The 21,821-nt window shown below is 42.4% G+C and overlaps 1 protein-coding gene across 1 annotated transcript; it reads right to left on the reverse strand.

Moving 5' to 3' along the window:
* Nucleotides 1-856: 856 nt before the first annotated feature.
* ZFP64 (ZFP64 zinc finger protein) lies at nucleotides 857-19,845 on the reverse strand. Its single transcript, XM_087720471.1, has 6 exons — nucleotides 19,696-19,845; nucleotides 17,563-17,802; nucleotides 15,535-15,696; nucleotides 10,177-10,239; nucleotides 7,789-8,040; nucleotides 857-3,719 (listed from the first exon to the last, which is right to left on the reverse strand). Exons 1-6 carry the CDS (start codon nucleotides 19,742-19,744, stop codon nucleotides 2,434-2,436), a joined length of 2,052 nt encoding a protein of 683 aa, XP_087576597.1. The 5' UTR covers nucleotides 19,745-19,845; the 3' UTR covers nucleotides 857-2,433.
* Nucleotides 19,846-21,821: the final 1,976 nt, after the last annotated feature.

Below are 21,821 nucleotides of genomic sequence, written 5' to 3' on the forward strand. Positions count from 1 at the left end.
ACTTAGGAACAGTAAAAGAAGTGATGAGTATTATAAACTGGTAGAGGTGGTAATTCAGTGGCAGTGTCTACTTTGTAAAACCAAAGAACCCATGATCTATAGATAAAGCTAAAAATGCTAGAGATGGAAACCCCCTTCAGGACCAAGAATGTGGTGCTTGGCCTTTGAAATGTTCAAATGCAGGAAAAAAAAACCTTGTGAGCAAAGATAGGAAAACAACTCTCTTAATATAATTTAACTTACATTTAAATAATATGTTAACAGTATTACTCTTCTGTCACATATTGGCTATTTCCCAATTTCTCTCATATTACAATGATAATGTGATAATATAATTAATTAGTCTCTTGGGGCCTCATCTAAAACTTTCCAATATCATTTGTAGCACTGGAGTCTCTGACTGTTCATCCTTTGCCTTAGATGGATGTACGTTTGCCTGATACAAGACTATATTCTTAACTTTTCACTGAAAAATCAGTCATTTGTTTTATACAAACAATACCTATATAGATTTGTATACCTAAGCATACATGTATAAACATTTGCTTGTCCACGTGCAACATTTTCAACCTACTCCATTTCCAGCATTTAAGAAACTTAAATTCCAAAATTTAAGAAACTTAAATTTTAACTAGTTTTACATTATTGTTTACTTATTGAAGAAATCTTGGTACCTTAGTGGGATATACTCAGGAAGTATTTTCTTTTCTAAGCCAGCATTCATGCACATGTACTGAATCAAAACAGTTCAATATCCCTCCTTTTTTTTACAGGAAATACTCTTTAGAGTATATAGTACCTGTTCTTTACTAGTTTCCTTCCTCTCAAACCTCAGCTTGAGTTCTAGCACCATCTACAGGTGACAAAAAAAAATCACTACTAGCTTCATACATACATACCACAGAAATGGAGTGCATTTCTTCCCCTAAACTGCACATAATCTGGAAAATCGCTTTATCAAGGTGTTGTAATATAATGACAGAACAGCACGGTGAGAAATGCTAAACAAAACCCTACATCTGCCTGCAACTTTGGGAATGGTACCAGTAGGCTGTACTATATAAATGGTTGTGTTAGGCTCAATGGAACATATGCTGTGCAGTCCTATATAATATCTAATCTAATTGTTATGGTTACACTATTTAAGTTGCTTGATTGTATGCTGCTGAAACAAAGGCAACCTTCAAACAAAACCAGGATTTCAAAACGGTTTTTACTTCAATTAAATAGTGAAAGTGTCCCACTTTTTGTGTGTTACGAGTCGAACATGGCACATTTTCCAGCTAGGATGCTTGCCACATTCCCCCCTTCTCTTGACAACACTGTACTCTTGCTTCTCTCCTCCCAAGTGAAAAGTGACATCTATTTCCCATAAACCAACTGGTGTAAGACGAAGATAATAAGTGCATTCCATGCTAAGTCACAGGCCTGGTTTAGGGTGATGCTCAAATTTATCCTGTAGGTGCTACATCTGGGGAAAAAGATGATCCCTGATGCACATGGAGCTGGGCTGCACTCATTTGAGGCACCACAAAACTGGTCTGCTGCAGATGTGGTTCCAATGTAGACCATCTGCACCATATATTGTGAGCTTCAAAAGCTGGTCCGCCTAGTCTTGATATAGAAATCAGATATTCAAAAAGTAGTAAATGGCTTCTGCCCTGAGTCACTTAATTTAAGTTAATACTGTCAACAACAACAACTGACATTTTTCTCCCCACTTTCCTCCATGACTTGAATGTTACATGTCAAACTGCTTTTGAAGACAGAGGAACAACGCCACTTTGGGGGATTATATTGCAACGTCATATCCAGCTAATGTTCTTTAGCCTGTCTAAAGTCATTGATCACAGTGGAGACAATCCAGCAGTGGCTTACAATGTAAGACTATTCTCATAAGTACGATATTAAAAAACATATCATTTATACATTCAACACGATTTTAAGGTCTGAGATATGAAAGAAAGAAAAAAGGGGGGGAAAAAAGGAAAGGGGAGGAGAACCCAAGAGCCAATGAACAATTTTCAATGGTTCCCATTAAGGCTACAACTAGTTTTGAAGATTGATAGCATTTCCCACGCAGTCTGACTCACTGGGTATTTCTTTAAGCCTAGAACAAAGTTGGATAAGTTCTGCTAAAGAGATATTATTTAAGCATGATAGATATTGTTATTAGTCCAAACAAGAGATTTAAACCTGAAAGCGACAAAAAGGAGTCTTGTGCAATCGGACTTATCCGCATCTAAGGAAATCTATTCCCACCACGATCCATCCTTAAAACCAGCAGTATCACCATATTACTCATGAATGCATACTCCGCTCATTTTGAGAAAGGGGCACCAGGCTCACCATGCCTGCTTCCCTTAGCAGCCTCCTCTAGAATTCCACTCTAGGACAAAATGGAGCAAACGAGTGACTTTTTCAGCCTCCAGTCTAATCTGGTATGGAGTCTGCAGGACACAATAAACTCGCATGGGCTCCACTTTGGATGATGGAGTAGGTTTGCTTTGGCACATCGGAATGAGAAGAGGATGAAAAGATTGGTGGAGCTGATGCTCGCACTGAGATGTTCTGCTCTCCAGCACTGACCACTGTCACTTCTTCTGCCCCTTCTTGAATTAAAGCATTGAGCCCTTCCAAATCCGAGCAGCTGATCCCTGTGCCATTGATGAAGGCCTGGTTAGCTGAGACCTCATGGCTGCCTATTGGAATGGTGGAGATCAAGGTCTGGTTTGATGTGCTTCCATCAGCTTGGTTGTGAGTTGTGAGAAGGACTGTGGGTTGATTGACTGAAAGGCTTTCTGCCGGAGACCCAACAGGAAGGGGTGGAGCCAATAAGCTCACCTGCTGCAGTATTTGCAGCTGGTTACTGCTGGACAGATCGTCCTGATTCTGAGCTATTAAGGTAGGAGACACAATGTTGACTTGACCTCCTTGTTCCAAGCTGTTGCCCTGGGGTAGCTGATGCCCAACAATGATCTTGACCTGCCCTTCTCCATAGGGGGAAGTGTGCAATGGCATCTGCAGATGACTAACCGTAATAGGAGTATCACCATGTGAGGTGGGGTCCATCTGGAACTGCAGGACAGCCAGCTCTGAAGTTTTAGTTCCATTATAGTCAACATGTTGCCTTTTGTGGCTCCTCAGAGAGTCCTCCCGGACAAAGGAGGCCTCACAGAGATCACATCTGAAGGCTTTCCTGGCCTCCAGCTTAGCAACTTGTCTGGAGTTGCCTTCCTTTGGCCGATCTCCTTCCCCTTGACCCATTATCTTTTCTCTGACCCTGATCTTATCGGGATGGGTTTTCTTCACATGGGTGGTCAAATTGCTCCGTTGCTTGGTGTCGAAGCGGCAGAACTCACACTTGAAAGGGCGGTCCTTGGAGTGGATCCTCTCGTGGACTTTGAGGGTCGCCTTGTTGGAACAGGAATAGCTGCACTCCGAGCATTTCACGGGCTGCTCGGGCTGGTGGATGCGCAGATGCTGCCGGAGACTTGTCTTATTCCCACACTGAAACTTGCAGATGAGGCATTTGAAGGCATTCTCCACGTTGTGCTTGATGCGGATGTGGGACTTCAGGTTTCCTTTCATGGCACACCGGACCTCGCAGAACTCACATTTGTAAGGCTTCTCCCCTGTGTGCACACGCATGTGCCTCTTCAAGTCAGAGTTGATTTTAAATTTGGCAGGGCACAGCCGGCACTGGAAAGGAGCATCTCCTGTTTGGGAGACAAATGTTTATATTTGCGTCAGAGGGATTCAGATTAATTCTAGCCATATGAAACTCATGATACTTACCAACAAAGTAATTGGAAAACTATGTACTTACTAGGGCTATGGAGCACTTTGAATCCCAAGTGGTACTTTTTGGGGCAATGTTTTTTTTAATTTTAGTCTCTTTAAGATGTGTGAACTTTAGTACCCAGAATTCCTTAACCAGCCAGCATTCTGGGAGTTAAAGTCCACACATGTTAAAAGTTGCTGAGGTTGAGAAATATTGCTTTAGAGCAGGGGTAGTCAACCTTTTTATACCTACCGCCCACTTTTGTATCTCTGTTAGTAGTAAAAATTTCTAACCACCCACCGGTTCCACAGTTATGGTGATTTTATGAAAAACTAATGAACATTTTTAAATAATGCTATGATTTTTTTAAAAAAAAGTCAATTAAATTTAAAAAAAGGAAAGTGCTTCAGTATCGGACAAAACCCCTACCACCCATCATGAAAGCTGGAATGCCCACTAGTGGGCAGTAGGGACCAGGTTGACTACCACTGCTTTAGAAGGTTTGAGGAAGTGGTGAAATTCATTTTTTTTTTACTACCGGTTCTGTGGGCATGGCTTGGTGGGCATGGCAGGGAAAGAATACTGCAAAATCTCCATTCCCTCCCCACTTGAGGGAAGGATATTTCAAAATCTCCCTTCCCACCCCACTCTGGGGCCAGCCAGAGATGGTATTTGCTGGTTCTCCGAACTACTCAAAATTTCTGCTACCGGTTCTCCAGAATCTTTGAGAACCTGCTGGATTTCACCCCTGGTTTGAGTGTATATATGTAGCCCATTTGCCACTCCTCAAACCACACACAAATGCTGGAGTTTATGGTATTTCCTTTGTGTCATCCCTTGCTCCAATGTACCTCTGATGAGACTGCAATTCCCAGAATTCTCAGGTGACAGTAAATAGGCTAGCTAAAAATGTTTAAAGTGTTTCAGTACTAGTTTGGGAAGCATGGCCTTTAAAGCATATCTTATTTAGAGCATAAGAAACTGCATTTAGAAATATGTTTTGGGTAAAGCTGCTTTTCGAAAGACCCAAATTTCATTGATCTATTTACTGATCTGGTATGTGAGCTTTTTTTTATTTAATTGCTATCTTACTGGAAACATTGTGTTCAAGTGTTGATTAAAAAAGAAAAGTACATTAAAAAGTGAAGTTTATAGAGAAAAATCCCAGGGTAAAAAGGCAACCAAGCTCTTTGTCCAACAATGTATTGATAATTCTTGCAGCACATCGACAGCTGTTATGAGCTCCATCTTGTTAATAAACGATGGTTATTGTTCATACTTAAACAAACAAAAAATACTATTGATTTACTGCTGCTTTGCGCCATTTGAACAGCTTGTGTATTGGTTGCCCCCCCTCTCACAACTCCCTTGTACACACACCACAAGCTGAGTGAGTCACAGGATGCTATTTAAAATAGAAATAAAATAGAGGCAGCTCCCTAATACAGTGAATTTGTTATTCTTTAATAACTGTGACACATGAGGCTTAATTTACTTTACAAGTTAATATTTTATAGATTTTCATAAATGGAAGATTGTAAAAAGATGCATAATTGGTTTAGCAGGCTGTATGTTTCATTGATTCCAACTAAAGATTTTTGAAATCGTGACATGGCGTGCTGTGGTAATCCATGCATGTATTTAAAGATTAAGGCCCTCGCTATAAAATGTTTATTATACACATTATATTAATGAAGTTGTACAGACTGACAGTTCTGTTCTTTGTTTTGGCTGCCCCTGCCTATTATTGCCTGCACTTTAGGAATTCTGATTTCCTTTTTCTGAAAAACAGCTGCAGCAGTCCACAAAGTCTCCATTTTGGGATGCCAAACTATATTGGGGAAAAAAAAGTAGCAATATTTAATTGCTGCCAGTGCATTTAAGATTTAGTTCATCCAACTCAGTGAACTTTAAAATATTTGGCTCTGGTAAAAATGGCTTTAAAAAAAGTCAAGGAGGAGCTTTAATTTTAAACTCCCAAAACGTCACCTGTAAACAGTGTCAAAGCAAATAAAAAAAAGCTGCATAGTATAAAAGGCCAAAGAAAGGGAAGAAGGAAATGTCTTTGCTTTGGAGAATTTTACAAGATTGGTTGTGAGAAAGAACAGAATTTTACCAGCCAAAAAATCAAGGCATTGCACAAGATCCCTTTAAACCAGGGTCCCAACCTGTGGGCCACAGGCTACTTCTGGACCATGGCCTAATTGCCGCCGGGCCTTGTGAGTGGCTGGCTGATGTGCGCACATGGCACAACTTGTGTGAGCATCGTTGCGGGCCTTCATGGTCCCACTCACACAAACCTCATTGTGGGCGCTTGCAGCCCCAGGTATGCAAGCATCCCCGCAAATGTTTATGCATGCTCCTCCCAAATTTTATCCCCTCTCCCCGCCCCCCCCCCCCCCGCTCCAGGCCACCAACTCAGAAAGGTGGGGAACTTTGCTTTAGACGAGCAATAATATTAAAGCTGGAGAGGACTGCAAGATTGGCTATAACCCCTAGAAACCTGGCCTTGTAGGAAAGCTCGGATTCCAGGTCAAACCTCTGGCCTAAGATTGAGGAGGTTTGATTGGAGAAAGGAGAAAGGATAACATCTGTAGGACCAACATTGGGTAGGTTAGTCTCCCCCACAATTGAAAGTTTTCAAGATCAGGATCTTAAAGATATCCCCCCCCCCCACGCTTGAAGCTTCTACTTACAGTATTAATAGCAGACTCAAGCACTGCACTATATCATGTTTTGCTTAAAAACAGTTTACTGATACCCACAGGGGCTTTGGCACAACTTGCTAAAGAAAAACCAAATGAAAAAACCCACACCATGGTAGAGCATGATGTGGGCGGTCCTTGACGTGCAATCTTTTGTTTAGTGACAAAGTTACGATGGCAATGAAAAAAGTGACTTATGATTGGCTTCCACAGTAATGACTTTGGCAGCGGTTCCACAGTCACATGGTCAAATACTGGCATGTATTTATTGCACCGTCCCACCAGTCATGTGAGCACCGTTTATAATCTTCGCAGGAGGCTTCCAACAAGCGAAGTCAATCAGGGAAGCCAGATTCGCTCCATGGCTAAATTATCCACTTAACGATTGCAGTGATTCACTTAACAACTGTGGCAAGAAGGGTCATAAAACGGGGCAAAACTCACTGTCTCGCTTAGCAATGGAACTTTTGAGTTCAATTGTGATCGTAAACTTACAATAGTTCATTTAGCGACCGTTTGAAATTACAATGGCACTGAAAAATGTGACCTATGACCGTTTGACCGTTTTTCACACTTACAACCATTGCGGCATCCCAATGGTCATGTGATCAAAATTCATTTGGCAATTGGTTCATATTTGTCAGGTCTTTTGCAACCTTCAAGAGCCGAGGTGGTGCAGTGGTTAAATGCAGCACTGCAGGCTACTTCAGCTGACTGCAGTTCTGCAGTTCGGCTGTTCAAATCTCACCGGCTCAAGGTTGACTCAGCCTTCCATCCTTCCGAGGTGGGTAAAATGAGGACCCGGATTGTTGTTGGGGGCAATATGCTGACTCTGTAAACCGCTTAGAGAGGGCTGAAAGCCCTATGAAGCGGTATACAAGTCTAACTATTGCTTCTGACAAGCAAAGTCAACGGGGAAGCCAGATTCACTTAAAAACTGTGTGGGTAACATAACAACTCCAGCAGTTCACTTAACAAATGTGTCAAGAAAGGTTGAAAAATGGGGCAAAATTCACTTCACAAATGTCTCACATAGCAACATAAATTTTGTGGCTCCATTGTGGTGGTTAAGTTGAGGACTACCTGTATTGCTTTTATACAATTTTATTATTTTTATTTGCACCCTTGCATGGCTTTGGCCGCTTCACAAATTGGAGAAGTAATTGAAAAATAAACAAATTCTGCTGAATTGAGTTACAATCTTAAATGTGCAAGTATTTTTTTTTTTGTTCCCAAAACCATCTTAGGGTTTTCAGGGCTAAATTGACCACAACATCCCCTCCCCACCGCCGGCCTTACCGGTATGAGATCTGAGATGAACGGTGAGCTGGCTGGAATTGCGGCTGGCGTAAGGACAGATCTGGCATTTGAAAGGACGCTCGTCGGAATGGATGCGCTGGTGCTTGTTTAGGCTGCTGCTCTCGGCTGCCGCATAGTCACAGTGCTTGCACTTGTAAGGTTTCACCCCGCTGTGGGAGCGCATGTGCATTTTCAGCTTGTCTTTTCGACTGAAACTCTTGCCACAAACTTCACATTTATGGGGCTTGTCACCTGGAGAAGGGAAAGAAATGTCAAGCACCAAGGAATTCATCTTTTTCAAGATGAAATGGAAATTATCGTTCAAGTTATTTTTTCCTTCTTGAAATCATGCTGTTTACTTTCTCTTAGAAAATTAGGGATATGTCCAGATACAGGTAAGCCCCAACTTTTGAATAGTCACAATAATTTGATTTGGTTTAAGAGAAATTTATTTATTTATTTTATAAAAAGTTTTTTTTAAAATTTTTAGTTACAGGTATATATTCGCATAGTTATTCTTATTTATCTTTATCACTTTTACATGTTTGTTTTCCATATAAAAAGTTAAAATATACATCGGGTTGCTTTTCTTACCATCCCATGGGAATGGAAATCTCACTCTCCCTCCCTTCTCTACTTTCTTCCTTCCTCTTCTCCTTTCCTTTTCCTACTTCCCTTACCTCTCCCCTACTCCTCACTTCCTCATCCCCTGCCTACCCTCTCCTTTCTCTTTCTATCCCTCCCCCCTTCCTTCTTCTTTCCTTCTCTCCCCCTTTCTCTCTTCTCCTCTCCTACTCTCTTCCTTTCCTTTTCTGTTGTTGTCTCTTTTCAGCTCTGAACTGATGTATTTTCAGGATATTCCCATAAACCCTGTTATAATTTTATTCTTATTCTTTGCTATTCCCTTTTCTTCATTATCATATCCTAACTATTTTCCCCCTCAATATCTCATTCTTAAACATATACTTATATAATAATACTTTCTTTTCTATTTTCCCCCTTCTTCTCCAACTTTTCCATTCAATACTGTCTTGACTGGATTCTATATCTCTTTCTTGCTTTCTTTTCTAGATTCCTTTCTCTAGTCAATCATAAAATCTTCCCCATGTCTTGCACATCGAAAAGAGGGTGAAGTTCCAGCATTCATATCACCAAATGACTATAAAAATGTGCAGCAGTTCAGAAAACAACCCTCCCTCCCTTATCACTGGTCACCCCCATCTCAACCTCAGATTACAAATGTTTTGCGGGAAAAGGACAACAAATTTTAAGAAATCTATTTCCATTGATTCTCTTACAAAATCCTTGATTTACAACTTTGTTTAGTGACCGTTTGAAGATACAATGGGACTGAGAAAAACAACTTATGACAGTTCCCACACTTCCTACCATTGCAGCATCCCTGTGGTGACGTGATCAAAATTTGGGTGCTTGGCACCTGGCATGTACCATATTTTTCGGAGTATAAGATGCACCTTTTTTCCTCAAAAAAAAAAGGGTGAAAATCTGGGTGCGTCTTATACACTGAATACAGCCTATAATGGCCTCCCGAAACCCCACCCCCTTTGCAAAAATGGCTGGGATAGTTTTAGGAGGCTTCCAGAGTACTCCTGGGGCCTGGGAAGGGCAAAAATGAGTGAAAAATGAGCCGTTTTTTGTTCATTTTTGTCCGCCCCCAGCCCCCTGTAGAAGCCTCTCAAAGGTTATGCATACCCTTTTTTTGACAAAAAGGGTCCATTTTTGCAAAAAACGGGCCATTGTTTGCTCGTTTTTGACCCCGCCCAGCCCCCAGGAGCACTCTACAAGCTTCCTAAAGGCTATGCATGCCCTTTTTTTTGACAAAAAACAGGCTCGTTTTCGCAAAAAATTGGCCATTTTTGGGAGGTATGCTGAGTGCAAACTTTTTTTAAAAAATGCGTCTCATCAAAATCTTGCTGTGTCTTATACTCCGGTGCATCTTATACTCCGAAAAATACAGTATTTGTTTAGTGACCGTTTGAACTTACAATGACACTGAGAAAAATGACTAATGACCATTTCCCACACTTACGACCATTGCAGCATCTCTGTGGTCACGTGATCAAAATTTGGGTGCTTGGCACCTGGCATGTATTTATTTGTGAAGGTTGCAGTGTCCTGGGGGGGGGGGGGCATATCACTCTCCTTTGCAACCCTCTGACCAGCAAAGTCAATGCGAAAAGCCGGATTCATTTGAACAGTCATGCTACTAATTTAACAACTGCAGTGATTTGCTTAACAACGGGGGCAAGAAAGGTTGCAAAACGTGGCAAAATGCACAGAACTATTTTGCTTAGCAATGGGACATTTTTGGCTCAATTGTGGTCATAAGTCAAGGCCTAGCTGCATTCTAAAACTCCCAGAATGTACCTGTGTGTGTTCTTAAGTGCCGTTCCATGTCTTTCATTCCATAAGAGGTCTTGAACTGACACCCTGGAGGGAGAAAGAGAAGTAGAAAAATCAATTATTAGGAGCCCATTTTAACTGTCAGTTCCTGCAAATGATGGATCTCCTCTTTTCCCAACAATCAGTCGGGCATATTAAGCAAAGAGGTGGTGAGACCCAGAGCTGGCTGGAGATCTGCTCCACACCCAATCTAACCCCAGCACCGCTACCTTACGGGATTTTCAGACAGTATTTGCTCTTCCTGGTAAGAAAGACAGGACATTTCTATTCTCCTAAAAGTGGCTGGAACAATATGCAGTGACTTCCAAGCAAGAATGTGGTTTCTAAATATAATAATGGTTGAAGGAATCAACAAGCCATAAATGAAAAAAAAAATGCACCTAAAACATGAAGAAAATCACCCTGCGGGGGGGGGGCAGATTTGAGAGAGAGAAAGAGAGAGAGATGATGTATTTTCACTGTGGTAGAGAAACCTTTGCAGAGAGTGTAATTTTCCAGTTTCTTGTGGTGGAAGAAAAGTATTTTACCACTGGGATATACAAAGGACGCAGTGGCTCAGTGCCTAAGACGCTGAGCTTGTTGATCAGAAAGGTCGGCAGTTCAGCGGTTTGAATCCCTAGTACCGCGTAATGGAGTGAGCTCCTGTTACTTGTCCCAGCTTCTGCCAACCTAGCAGTTTGAAAGCATGTAAAAATGCAAGTAGAAAAATAGGGACCACTTTGGTGGAAAGGTAACAGCGTCCCGCCACCTTCAGCGTTTAGTCATGCTGGCGACATGACCATGGAGATGGTCATGTCGCCAGCATGGGGAGATGGAGGGAGCCAAGGTGGCGCAGTGGTTAAAGAGCAGCACTGCAGGCTACTGCTAGATCAGCAGGTCAGCGGTTCAAATCTCACCGGCTCAGGGTTGACTCAGCCTTCCATCCTTCCGAGGTGGGTAAAATGAGGACCCAGATTGTTGGGGGCAATATGCTGACTCTCTGTAAACCGCTTAGAGAGGCCTGATAGGCCTATGAAGCGGTATATAAGTCTACTGCTATTGCTATTGCTATTGCTTCGGCTAGCGGTGGCTCTTCAGCTTTGAAACTGAGATGAGCACTGCTCCCTAGAGTCAGGAACAACTAGCACATATGTGAAAAGGGAGCACTGGAGCAGAAGTTCTGTTGAAAGCCTAATTAACAGGCTGCACAAATATACCTTAGCAGAAATAAGAATGTTCAACTTGAAATTATTTAAGAAAGAAAAAAAAAAAATTCGGTAGCTGCCTTAGGTATCGATAGGAAACGATTTCTACAGAATGGGCTCCAATTTTCTTCGGAAGAGTTAGAGACGGAGAACTGCCCAATTTTTGGCTATAATAAAACCAAGAGGGACTAGGGAGCCTGAATACCTGAGATCTAAAACCTTAAAACCAACTGATGCCATTTCTTCCTGGAACAGGAGGAAGCACAGACACCTGTTGCCTTCTGAGAAACATCAAATTCATCTTAGCAATGAATGACTGCTCTGGATGAAGAGCTTCTAAATTGGGAAGACTGCACTTTTCTACCCCCCTCAGACAAATAAAGTTCTGATATTCTCCACACTGATGATTTTGCTTTTCCAAGAAAAATGCTTGAGGAGTGACAAATGTAAATGCTCGAGAACAAATGGGATAGTACAAAGATTTCAAACTTCTCAGCATCTGTATCTTCTCTGCTTCCTACAGGTACTGAGACTTTGAGGTTGGTCAAAGATATTTTAAGAGTTCCCACTGGGGGACTGCCAAAGAGGAAGTTGATGAATAATGTAGGATTTAGACGCTACTCTTCCAGATTTGAATCCACCCAACTTTACTAGTTCTTTACGTAACTGAATATGTCGCAGTCACGCTCAGCTGAAAAGTTGGGTGAATTTCCACCCCAACTAACCTTTCTCTGATAACCTCCCTTGTGATAAGAAAATATTAGATATTTATGAGCATATGTGTCCCTCAACAGAAAAACAAAGGGACATTCAGATAATACTAGAAGCTAAGGAAAACTATGTATAGCTTCAAGTTGCATCAGATATTGATGCTATGGTATTCTTTCAGCAATGAATGACTGGGATTATACTGTCAATATTTACAATATGTTCCACACCAAGACTGATATTTGGGGTCACTGGAATTGAACAAGGAAGTTACACCGTTTCCTCTTGCTAGTCCTGAGGAAAGCTATCAGTGTAGTGAACTGTGTCTCAGATCCTGGAGTCTGGCTACTGTCATGACATCTATACCTCTGAGAATATGACTGACCTGACAAGTTTCTAGAGTGAGTTTATCAAAATGACAATCTTAGCAGCAGCATATCGTTCTGTATCTATCCATACTTGGACCTCATACTGGTCCATTCTTCCTCTTGTATTCAAGGATGGAAGGTTAGCAGGAAACCTGCTGAGAATTGGTTTTTAATTTAAGATTGTGTATCACCTAAAGTCACTTGCTGAGATGGGGACCATACAAATTGATTGACTGAATAAATGAAACTACGTATAATAAAAGCCTTTTTGTCACGACCTTTAACTGGGTGAAACAGTGCATCACAGGGCAACACTTTTTGAACCAAGATACCTAACTAATAGATGTGTCCAAAATCCAGAACCCATGACTCTCGAGGAAAAGAAATTCGGGAAAGTTGTGGCTGCTTCTACGCTACTGGTGCTGTGGCCATGTGTTTTCATTCTCAATATTCTGTGATAGTTTCTCAGCCAATCTTGTAATCCTTTGCTCCTTCCCTCACCCAGCAACAGCCACCTTCTTGCCTGCTAAGTAGGTAGGAAGGTAGATCGGTGGGATGGTCGGATGGATGGAAGGAAGGAAGGAAGAAAGAAAGGGAAGAAGGAATGAAGGAAGGATTTCCAAAGCTCCCTGACGAGTTTCCCACAAAGAAACTCAAGGGCAAAGCCAGCAGGAAGTTGAAAGTCACTCCTGCTTCTGCTGATTTTTTTGCCCTTGGTCATTTCTGTTTCTTTGTTTAGATAAGGAAATAAATCTGAAACAATGACCCAACTGGGTAAAAAATTGTTTGATAAATAAATAAAACACTTCAAATTATGAAGGAGTTTCATTTTCTAATGAATGTGGAAAAGAACCATTTACTCTTGAGATAATCACAGAATCTGGATATTAGTAACAACTTCTGGACGTGAGTAATTATATCCAAACGCATCACCTGAACTGCACACTACCCATAGTGGCATCAACCATAAAAGCTGCAGCTTTGGCCAAATTCTCCACCAGCCTAAATTCCCTTGGAAATAAACTTTAGTAGCTTTTTGAATCAATAAAGCCCTTATGATCACAAGATCTCCCTCCGTAGGCAATTGTGCCTCTGGATTCTTTTAGGAGTTTGGATAGTGAGCATTCCCAGAGATGGTTCCAGCCATCACATACATTTTCTGACATATTACAGAGCACATGTAATGCCTGTCAATTCTCCAGCCAGGGCCAAAAGAGTTTAAAAGAAAAAAAAAAGAAAGAAAATAAAAATAAGAGCAGAATTCTCAGCAGCATCTTTACCAGTCAAGGAAAAGAACAAACCCCTTGTAAATTGTCTTTTACCATTGTAGATAAAAACAAACAAACATGTCCTCAGTTCTTAAGAGAAAAGGAAATGAATTCCTCCTATTTCTTTTCTCCTGCTATGATTCTGGATACCTGAGCAGGATTTTTTTTTTTTTGAGTCTAACTTGCCTCAACAAACTTGCCTTGATAGCATTCCTTCACAGAATGGAGCTATGGATACAAAAACCTGGTTTTCAATTTCTGGTTTGGTCCACCCACTATTCTAGTGTTGCAAGCCAAGAGCCATGATAAAGAACATGGGGGAGAAGGATATGTTTCCCCAAGATAAGCAGACCAGGGTGAAAGAGATTAATTCATTTAAATCCATGCACTGAGCATCGCCACCAAACAAGGATTTGAACCTTACTGGATTAGACTATTGAGGCCTTTCCTCAGGTGGTCTGCTTGAAATGTAAATGCTGCTTGAGAGCAAAAATGGAGTACGGAGGGGGAAAGAAGCAACATAAATTTCAGTCAAATTCTCAAGCCAAGGCAGGTTTGAGTATATGTTCTAATGAAGTTAATTGACTTAATCACACATGGAAGGTTATTTTTTCCCCCTCCTTAGGCCGCATGATCAATGGCTACCTAAATTAATTTTAAGAACTGCTTCCATGAATCTTCTTGCAACTTTGTGGCAATGTCACTGAGTAAAATTAATACAAGCGATGCCAATTTATTTCCTCATTCCGTCTCAGAGAGCAGCAGATCAATGGGCAGAAAGTAAATACAATGCAAAGAACAATTCATAACTGCCAAGTCCCTTGAGGTCCTGGGAGGCTTCTAAGAAAAAAGAGAAAAAAGCCCCAACGAGAAGAAAGAATCTCTCCGAGCGCTTACATTGACTGATTTGCATATAATACAACCATGCTTCTTTCGAAGGTCAGGCATGCTTGTGTTTCCATGCAGAAAAGGAACTGGTAGATTTGCAGGCACCTACTGATGTAGCTCCATAAAAATCCTGCACTTTTTTGTAGCTATGACTCAATGTGTCAATAGTTGCAATAAAGTATAACATTTTGATTCTCTGTCTCAGTTTTCTCAATGGCCAAATGGAATACATTAGATGGGATCATCTCCTGATGACTGGATTAAAACAGTATACAAGTTTTAATACATGTTCTGACCCAAAATCTAAAACCCACGCTACAAATATTTTCTATTATTTCAGCATAAAATAAGTCCAGATGCCATGACTCAACTTCATTGGCATAAAAGCAGGGGTGTTGCTTGAAATAGATCCAGATCAGTGGTGGGTTGCCATTTTTTTTAAAACTACCGGTTTAGGCGTGCTCGTGTCTGTGTGCGACGCTTGTGCACATGCGTAGAAGTCTCCGAGCGGGTGGGCGGAGCCTCCCACCGCTGCTACTACCAGTTCGCCCGATCCAGGCTGAACTGGGAGCAACCCACTTCTGATAATAATTAAAAAAACACCCTATTTTGCCCTCATGTTTGGGAGATTCTGCAAAATTTTGATCTGGAAACATTTGGAAACAAAACATATTGGACACCCCCCCCCCCCCCCCGAGCACTATCTAAGGCCTTTGCTACTCAATTCATGGATGGAACCATCATGTGACTCAAAATGCCATTTTATGAAGAAGTTTCCCCTCCTCTTCCTTCCATGGTAGCCGCTGTACTCACAAGGTGTTTTCAAAATGCCGAGGGTGTCCTCTGCATCCCCCCCCTTCCATTCAAAAAATAGATTTCTGATTTACCCACCGGTTTATCCTTTACCTGGGTAGCTGCAGTTGAACTTCTTCTGTGCCACTGATGTGTTGGGCTTTTTGCTGCGTGATTTCGGTGGGGTGGTAACAAGAGTAGCTGTCCGAGGTTCACTGTTTTCACCAGACAGGTACGTTTGGTAGCCATGCTCAAAAACAAATTCGGGCGCCGATACTGATAAACATAAAAAGAGCTTCATTTTAGGATCCCCAAATGTTGAAAACCCTTTCCTCATATTGCTACCTAACTTGCATATGAATTGGTGGCAGAAAAAAACTTTCATGCACTCAGTGCAACCTTTGCTGACTTTCTATTGATCAGATCAGTGGTGGAATTCAAATAATTTAACAACTGGTTCTCTGCCCTAAAGACCAGCTGGGGAGGTGTGGTTTGGTGGTCATGTGACCGTGTGGGCGTGGCCAACTCAACATCACTCACATCAATGGGCGCTTCACCTTAGCTGTTACCAATGTAATAAGGGTTAACCGGAGAGGCAGTTTCTGTAAGCAGGGCAATAAAGATTAGGCTAGAAACAACACCAGAATGTTTCCTTCCTGCCTTCCTTACAAGATTAGCCCTGTAAAGTGGGGAAAAAACAAAATGAGATTTCTTCCAACAACCGGTTCTCTGAACTGCTTAGAAAGTTAACAACAGTATAAGAGATGAGCAGGATTAAGTCAAGGGGGGGGGGGGGGGTGTCAAATGCACCATCAGTCTGGAGTCCCAAATGGGATCTCTTCACCCCCCCCCCCCCCGAAGTTCATTGACTGCCCCTAATTTGCTGATTGTTAGTAGATCAGATTTTTCTATAGGCTGCTTGGAATAAACTCCCAGTGCTTTTGAATTCTATCCTGACTTCTGGGGTTTTTTTGTGCCTGACAGCAAGACATTAACGTCAGGGAAGAAACCAGGAAGTTGAGATAATATTTTCATCCTTGATCACTTCGTTGCCTATCCCAACACGGGATGGGCAAAAAGCCAAGTACAGAAGCTGACAAGTACTTTTTGCTTAAGCAATGGCAATTAGGACCCGGAACTTCATCACTAAATGACACGGTTTTAAAGGATGACATCCATGTAACTGCATTGATTTATGATGGCAGTTCTCGCCCGTCCCATTTGATGTTGTTAGGCAAACCTTGAGCAGCCTCAGGGCCCATGGGTGTGTGATTGCCATTTGCGATCTCCTGCTGGCTTCCAACCTTGTTGCGAGTGAAGGTTGCAAATGGTGAGCACATGACCACCAGATGCTATAAGGTAACTGCAATGTGATCATGTGATCATGGGAACACTGCAACAACTGTAAATAAGAGGATCAGTCATGAAAACCCCACGTTCTGCACCACTGTAACATCAAATGGTTGCTCAATGCGTGGTTCTTAAGCAAGGACTACCTGTATTTGTACCTGCCAAACCATTCCTATTTCTCTAGTTAGCCCAACAGTCTCAAATTGTTCTCTGTATACAAGTGTCGCTTCCTTCTCCTAGAATCTCTTTCATTCTGACCTAGGTTTCCCCAGCAGCACAAAACTGAGTCCTCATGCCGATAAACCCCTTTTATTTAATTTACAGTGAATTCCTCTCCAGCAAAGTCCAGGCCCATAAGTCTTTCAAGATATTCACAAACCCCAGGTTCTGCACCACTGTAACTTCAAATGGTTGCTCAATGAGTGGTTCTTAAGCAAGGACTACCTGTATTTGTTCCTGCCAAACTATTCCTATTTCTCTAGCTAGCCCAACAGTCTCAAATTGTTCTCTGGGGCTTCTTTTCCAATATGGAGATAATTTATTTTTTTCAGAAACTTTTTCAACCCTTCTCTTCCTGTCCCCAAGAATGGAAACTACAAATGTCATACAGGTGTATTGAGCCACCATACAGCTTTGCCAATCTTGCAGCTCATTAAGATGTGGGGCAGACTTCCTTCATTTTCAATGAAAGTGCCAGAAATTAAACCATGAAGCTTCAGTGTGGTCCTTTGTGTTCAAAATGAAGCTACCTGCTTCTTAGACATCACTTCCCAAGCTTTCTAGGTAAAATACCTGTGATGGTTTGTGTTTCTGATGTGATGGTTCTTGCAACGGTTTGTGCTTGTGAGGCTGGCACGGTTTCTTCAGCCACAAACTGCACTGTACTGGTAGCTCCAGCTGTTGTGCCAGATATCTGACAACCACTTCTTTTGTGACCAACAAAGGCATCAAGATTGTTGAATTGTTGTTTGCAGAGACCACAAATGTGGATATCTGGAGTGAGCTCCACAAGGACTGTGGTTCCACCAGGAACTGCCAAAATAGGAACCAAACAGTTAATGACTCTCAAAGTATAGTAATAGACATATTTTATATTAAGAAGCTACTGAAGACATGATCAACGGACTTTTTTTTTAAACCAACTTCCAAAAGATGCAGTGGTGTAGCCAGTAACATTATTATATCATCAGAGTGAGCTGTGAAGGAAGGTAGAGCTAACTTTGAGAAAAGGGAAGGTATAAGGAGCCAATTGTAGAACAGTTTAGTCCCGAAAGAAGAAATCATATCAAAGAAGCTCAAAATGCTTGATTTTGTCCACTACAAACAGATTCTGTTATTTTACATTACTACAATAAGGCAGTGTTCCTGAAGCTTGGTGACTTTATGATGTAGACTTCAACTCCCAGAATTCCCTAGCCAGAATCTTAAAAGTTGCCACATTGTAAAAAAAAAAGTAGTTAAATTAACATGTGTATCCCATGTTTTCCCCTCTTTCTTAATTTGCTTATAAATGTTACACTTTGTTTCAGAATCTCAAGTTCATGTAGAATAGATCGACTTTTATACAAATGGTATGATGACTTGCAAATAGATGGGATAAAACTCTGCATAAAAACAATGCGGTGTGGGGGGAAGGGGCTATAGCCCTCCAGATGTTGGTGAACAATTCCTAGCATCCTTCACCTTTGCCTGCCCTGGATGTGGTTGCTGAGATTTGTCCTTCAGCAACAACTGGAGGTCTTCCCTTGCTTGTCTCAGATCTAAACATTTGCTGCAGTGGTGGGTTCTGGATTCCGTTGCAACCGGTACACTGCAACGGGGCCAGGCACCCACCACATGCAGTGTGCACACCCACTGCTTGCAATGCTTCCGCTGCTCGGTGGAGCGTCACGCAGGCACCATACGCTCTGTGCGGGTGCGCAAGTGCCCCGGTCAGCTCAAAGAGAGGTAAGGAGAGTGGGTGGGCCTTCCGGAGCACCATACTGGAACAGTACGTGGTGCTCCCAGCAGGCACCAGTACGCCTGTATCAGGGCATACCAGTCGTAACCTACCACTGATTTGCTGCCAAAAAGAGAAGAGAGGATTATGCAAAATGACCAGCTTCCCACACTTAAACTTGCCTCCAGAAGTTATGAAAGCTCCAACACTGGAAGTTTTTAAGAAGAGATGGGATAACCATTTGTCTGAAATGCTATAGGGTTTCTTGCCTAAGCAGGGGGTTGGACTAGAAGACCTCCAAGGTCCCTTTCAACTCTGCTATTCTATTCTTTAAAAAAAAGTATTTCCTAACTGGATGCCAATGTTTATCCAAGGCCATATCGTCTGGGGACAATGTCAACTGCAGCTCAAGCTCCCCGGAGGGCACCCGACCAAACCAAAGGCGATACGACAGTCATCTGGGGAAAGATGCATCACAATCGAAACGCAAAAGCTAAGCCTTCCGTGACGTGTAGCCAGGTTAGGCAGAGGCCTGCATTCTCTGCAAGCCTTGGTCGGCGTGGAGCTTTCTTAAGAGGCTTGAACCGGGCAGCTACCCGGGACTTGGCCAACTCGCCCGTTTTGCAGATCCACGGCAAGGGTTGCATTGCACCGGCTTCCTCGGTGCCCCTCCCCCAGGCCTTGCAAACAAGCGATCGCAGCAATTCAGCGCGTAGCGAGAGAGCCCCCTTCTCCGAACCGCCGACCGCCTTTTTATTTTTTGGCGCAGCCGTGCCACCCCGCGGTGCGCCTTCTCGGATCCGCTCGCTTGCACTCGCCACCCAGGTTCCGGGGCCCGTAGCCCGCTGCTCAGTCAGATTCCCGGGTGGGCCGAGCCGCTAGCTTCTGCCGTTACTCAGGTTGCGGGGCCCGCCTGCGCCTTAACACAACGCTGCTTTTCCAACTCCCCGGCCCGGGAGCGCGGATAAAACCGCGCGGCGACTTACATTGCACGGGACTGGAGAAGGGCTGCGTGCCCGCGGCGCTCGAGTTCATCGTGGGCTCCGCGGTGATGCGTGAGCTGAAGGTGCCTACAAAAAAAGAAACGTGCAAACAAGCAAACAAAGGGGGCAAAAATAAAAACAAAAGCCTCTTTGCTTTCACCGCCCCCCCCCCCCCCGCAAGCCCTTAAGGCGGGGACGGATATGGGCCTACCGAGCATGCTCCGTAGAAAAAGCTGAAGCCGGCGGAGCTAGTCTTTCTGCCCACAGAGCGAGCCAGCATTCCTTTTTGCGGTTGTCTTAAGACTAGCCTGTTACTTAAGAGGAACCCTATTAGATTTGCACGAGGCTTGCTTCCAAATAAATTCGTATAGGCAGCGGTTCTTTCTGCGTTCCATGTATCTCGTTTCTGCTCGATTATTAGTTGCCGCTAAAATAAATACATACAGATATATGGATACCTATATTGATATCTATATCCATCCATCCATCCATCCATCCATCCATCCATCCACCCACCCACCCACCCACCTACCTACCTACCCACCCACCTACCTACATCTCTCTCTCCCTCCTTCCCTCCCCCTCTCTCTCCATCCTGAAACGGTTGATAGTTGAAAGGCAAAACTGTATATAAGGCACAATCCTAATTTCTAGTTGCACAAGGGAAGAAGAAAATCAAAAGCGAAAGAAAAGCTATTGGTGCAGGAAGGCCTGTATGAAGCGGTAGGTTTTTTCACAAGACCTATATTCCTGCAAATTTGTAGGAAACGTTCCATATTTCACAAACCACAGATAGACGGGCTCCGAGTCATCCCAAGACGACACTGGTTCTCAGCATCTGCACAGGACTTTTCCAGACAATACTGACCATCTGCCAGATTATATAAAGAGCAAGGCAATTTGCCAGGAAATCTAGTTGCTTAGAGACTAGTATGCGTGGAGCAAAACCTTGAATAAGGTGCCAGTCCAGTTTTTTCTGCTAGAGTGCACAGTGTACAATCAGGATCCCAGTCTGTTGTGCAATGGCAGCAACCTATGATCCAAATTACAGGATTAACAATTTAGAGTGCATTCAGTTGTGTCTGCAGTGGAGTCAAGAGGGGGACAGAATGATAAAAGCAGCCTCTTGCCATCACTAGCCAATACTTGCCATTTTTAGATTTGTGTCGTGATGCACACCTACCTAAATATCATGGCATGGCAACACAATGCTGCTGCTTTTTGTTTTTTGTTTTTTGACAAAAACAAACCGCAGATATTCATGAATTCTGTTTCTTTATTTTTATTGTTAAACGTCTGTCCTGCTCTGGGCAGTTCATAATCAAAACGAATGACAGTAAAATCCAATTGCAGCAATAGGAAGGGGGAAAAAAAGAAATGGCAAGAATGACAAATCAAATGGAAATGAGGCAAGATAGTCTCACTTTTTTCTTGTCAAAAAAAAAAGGACAAAAAAGTATTTGACACCATGGAGATGTTACTGAAGATGCTGTGACTTTACCAGGGTTTTTGTTTTTTAAGCAAGGTTTATTTTTTTGTATAATTGAACACTCTGGAAATAGTGCTTAAAACAGTGTTTCTCAACCTTGGCAACTTGAAGATGTCCGGACTTCAACTCCCAGAATTCCCCAGCCAGCGAATGCCATCTTCAAGTTGCCAAGGTTGAGAAACACTGGCTTAAAGCTTACAGATCCAGTTTCTCCCTGAAAAAATTAAATGGCTGATACAGTTTTTCCACATGTTTTAAATGAATGAAATGGCACCCATATTGCCTCTTAATTCCATTTATGAAAAAGACCAGATCAACCTTTTTTGCTTCCTATGCACAAAACCTTTCTTATTTCAGGACTGCTTTGTGCATGCAAAAGGCATTCTGTGACATACAGTCCATGGATTGTATGTGGCTCAGCTCTGTGCCAAACCGTAACAGATTCAGTTTGATTTGGCTTCATTATCATGGATGAGTTTAGTCATGGTGGTGTAGGAAGTTAAACACCCCTCTCCCCTAGAAAAATGAAATATCCTGGGAAATATTGAAAAGGCAGAATATTATATTTCCCTAGATAAGAAATGGAGAAATTAGGCAGGAAACAGACTCTTAATAGCCCTGACTTTTGTCAATGGCCCAT

This window comes from Thamnophis sirtalis, unplaced genomic scaffold, assembly GCF_051295495.1.
Source record: "Thamnophis sirtalis isolate CommonGarterSnake01/CBP01778 unplaced genomic scaffold, rThaSir2_p1.2 scaffold_7, whole genome shotgun sequence".
Taxonomy (NCBI): Eukaryota; Metazoa; Chordata; class Lepidosauria; order Squamata; family Natricidae; genus Thamnophis; species Thamnophis sirtalis.

Excerpts from the sequence above, each read along its gene's own strand:
- ZFP64 (XM_087720471.1), bottom strand. The coding sequence starts at position 19,744 with ATGAACTCGAGCGCCGCGGGCACGCAGCCCTTCTCCAGTCCCGTGCAA. Across the intron at positions 10,240-15,534 it reads GTTCAACTGCAGCTACCCAG|GGTGTCAGTTCAAGACCTCT; the intron begins GTAAAGGATAAA and ends TTCTCCCTCCAG. Across the intron at positions 3,720-7,788 it reads TCATCTCAGATCTCATACCG|GAGATGCTCCTTTCCAGTGC; the intron begins GTAAGGCCGGCG and ends TCTCCCAAACAG.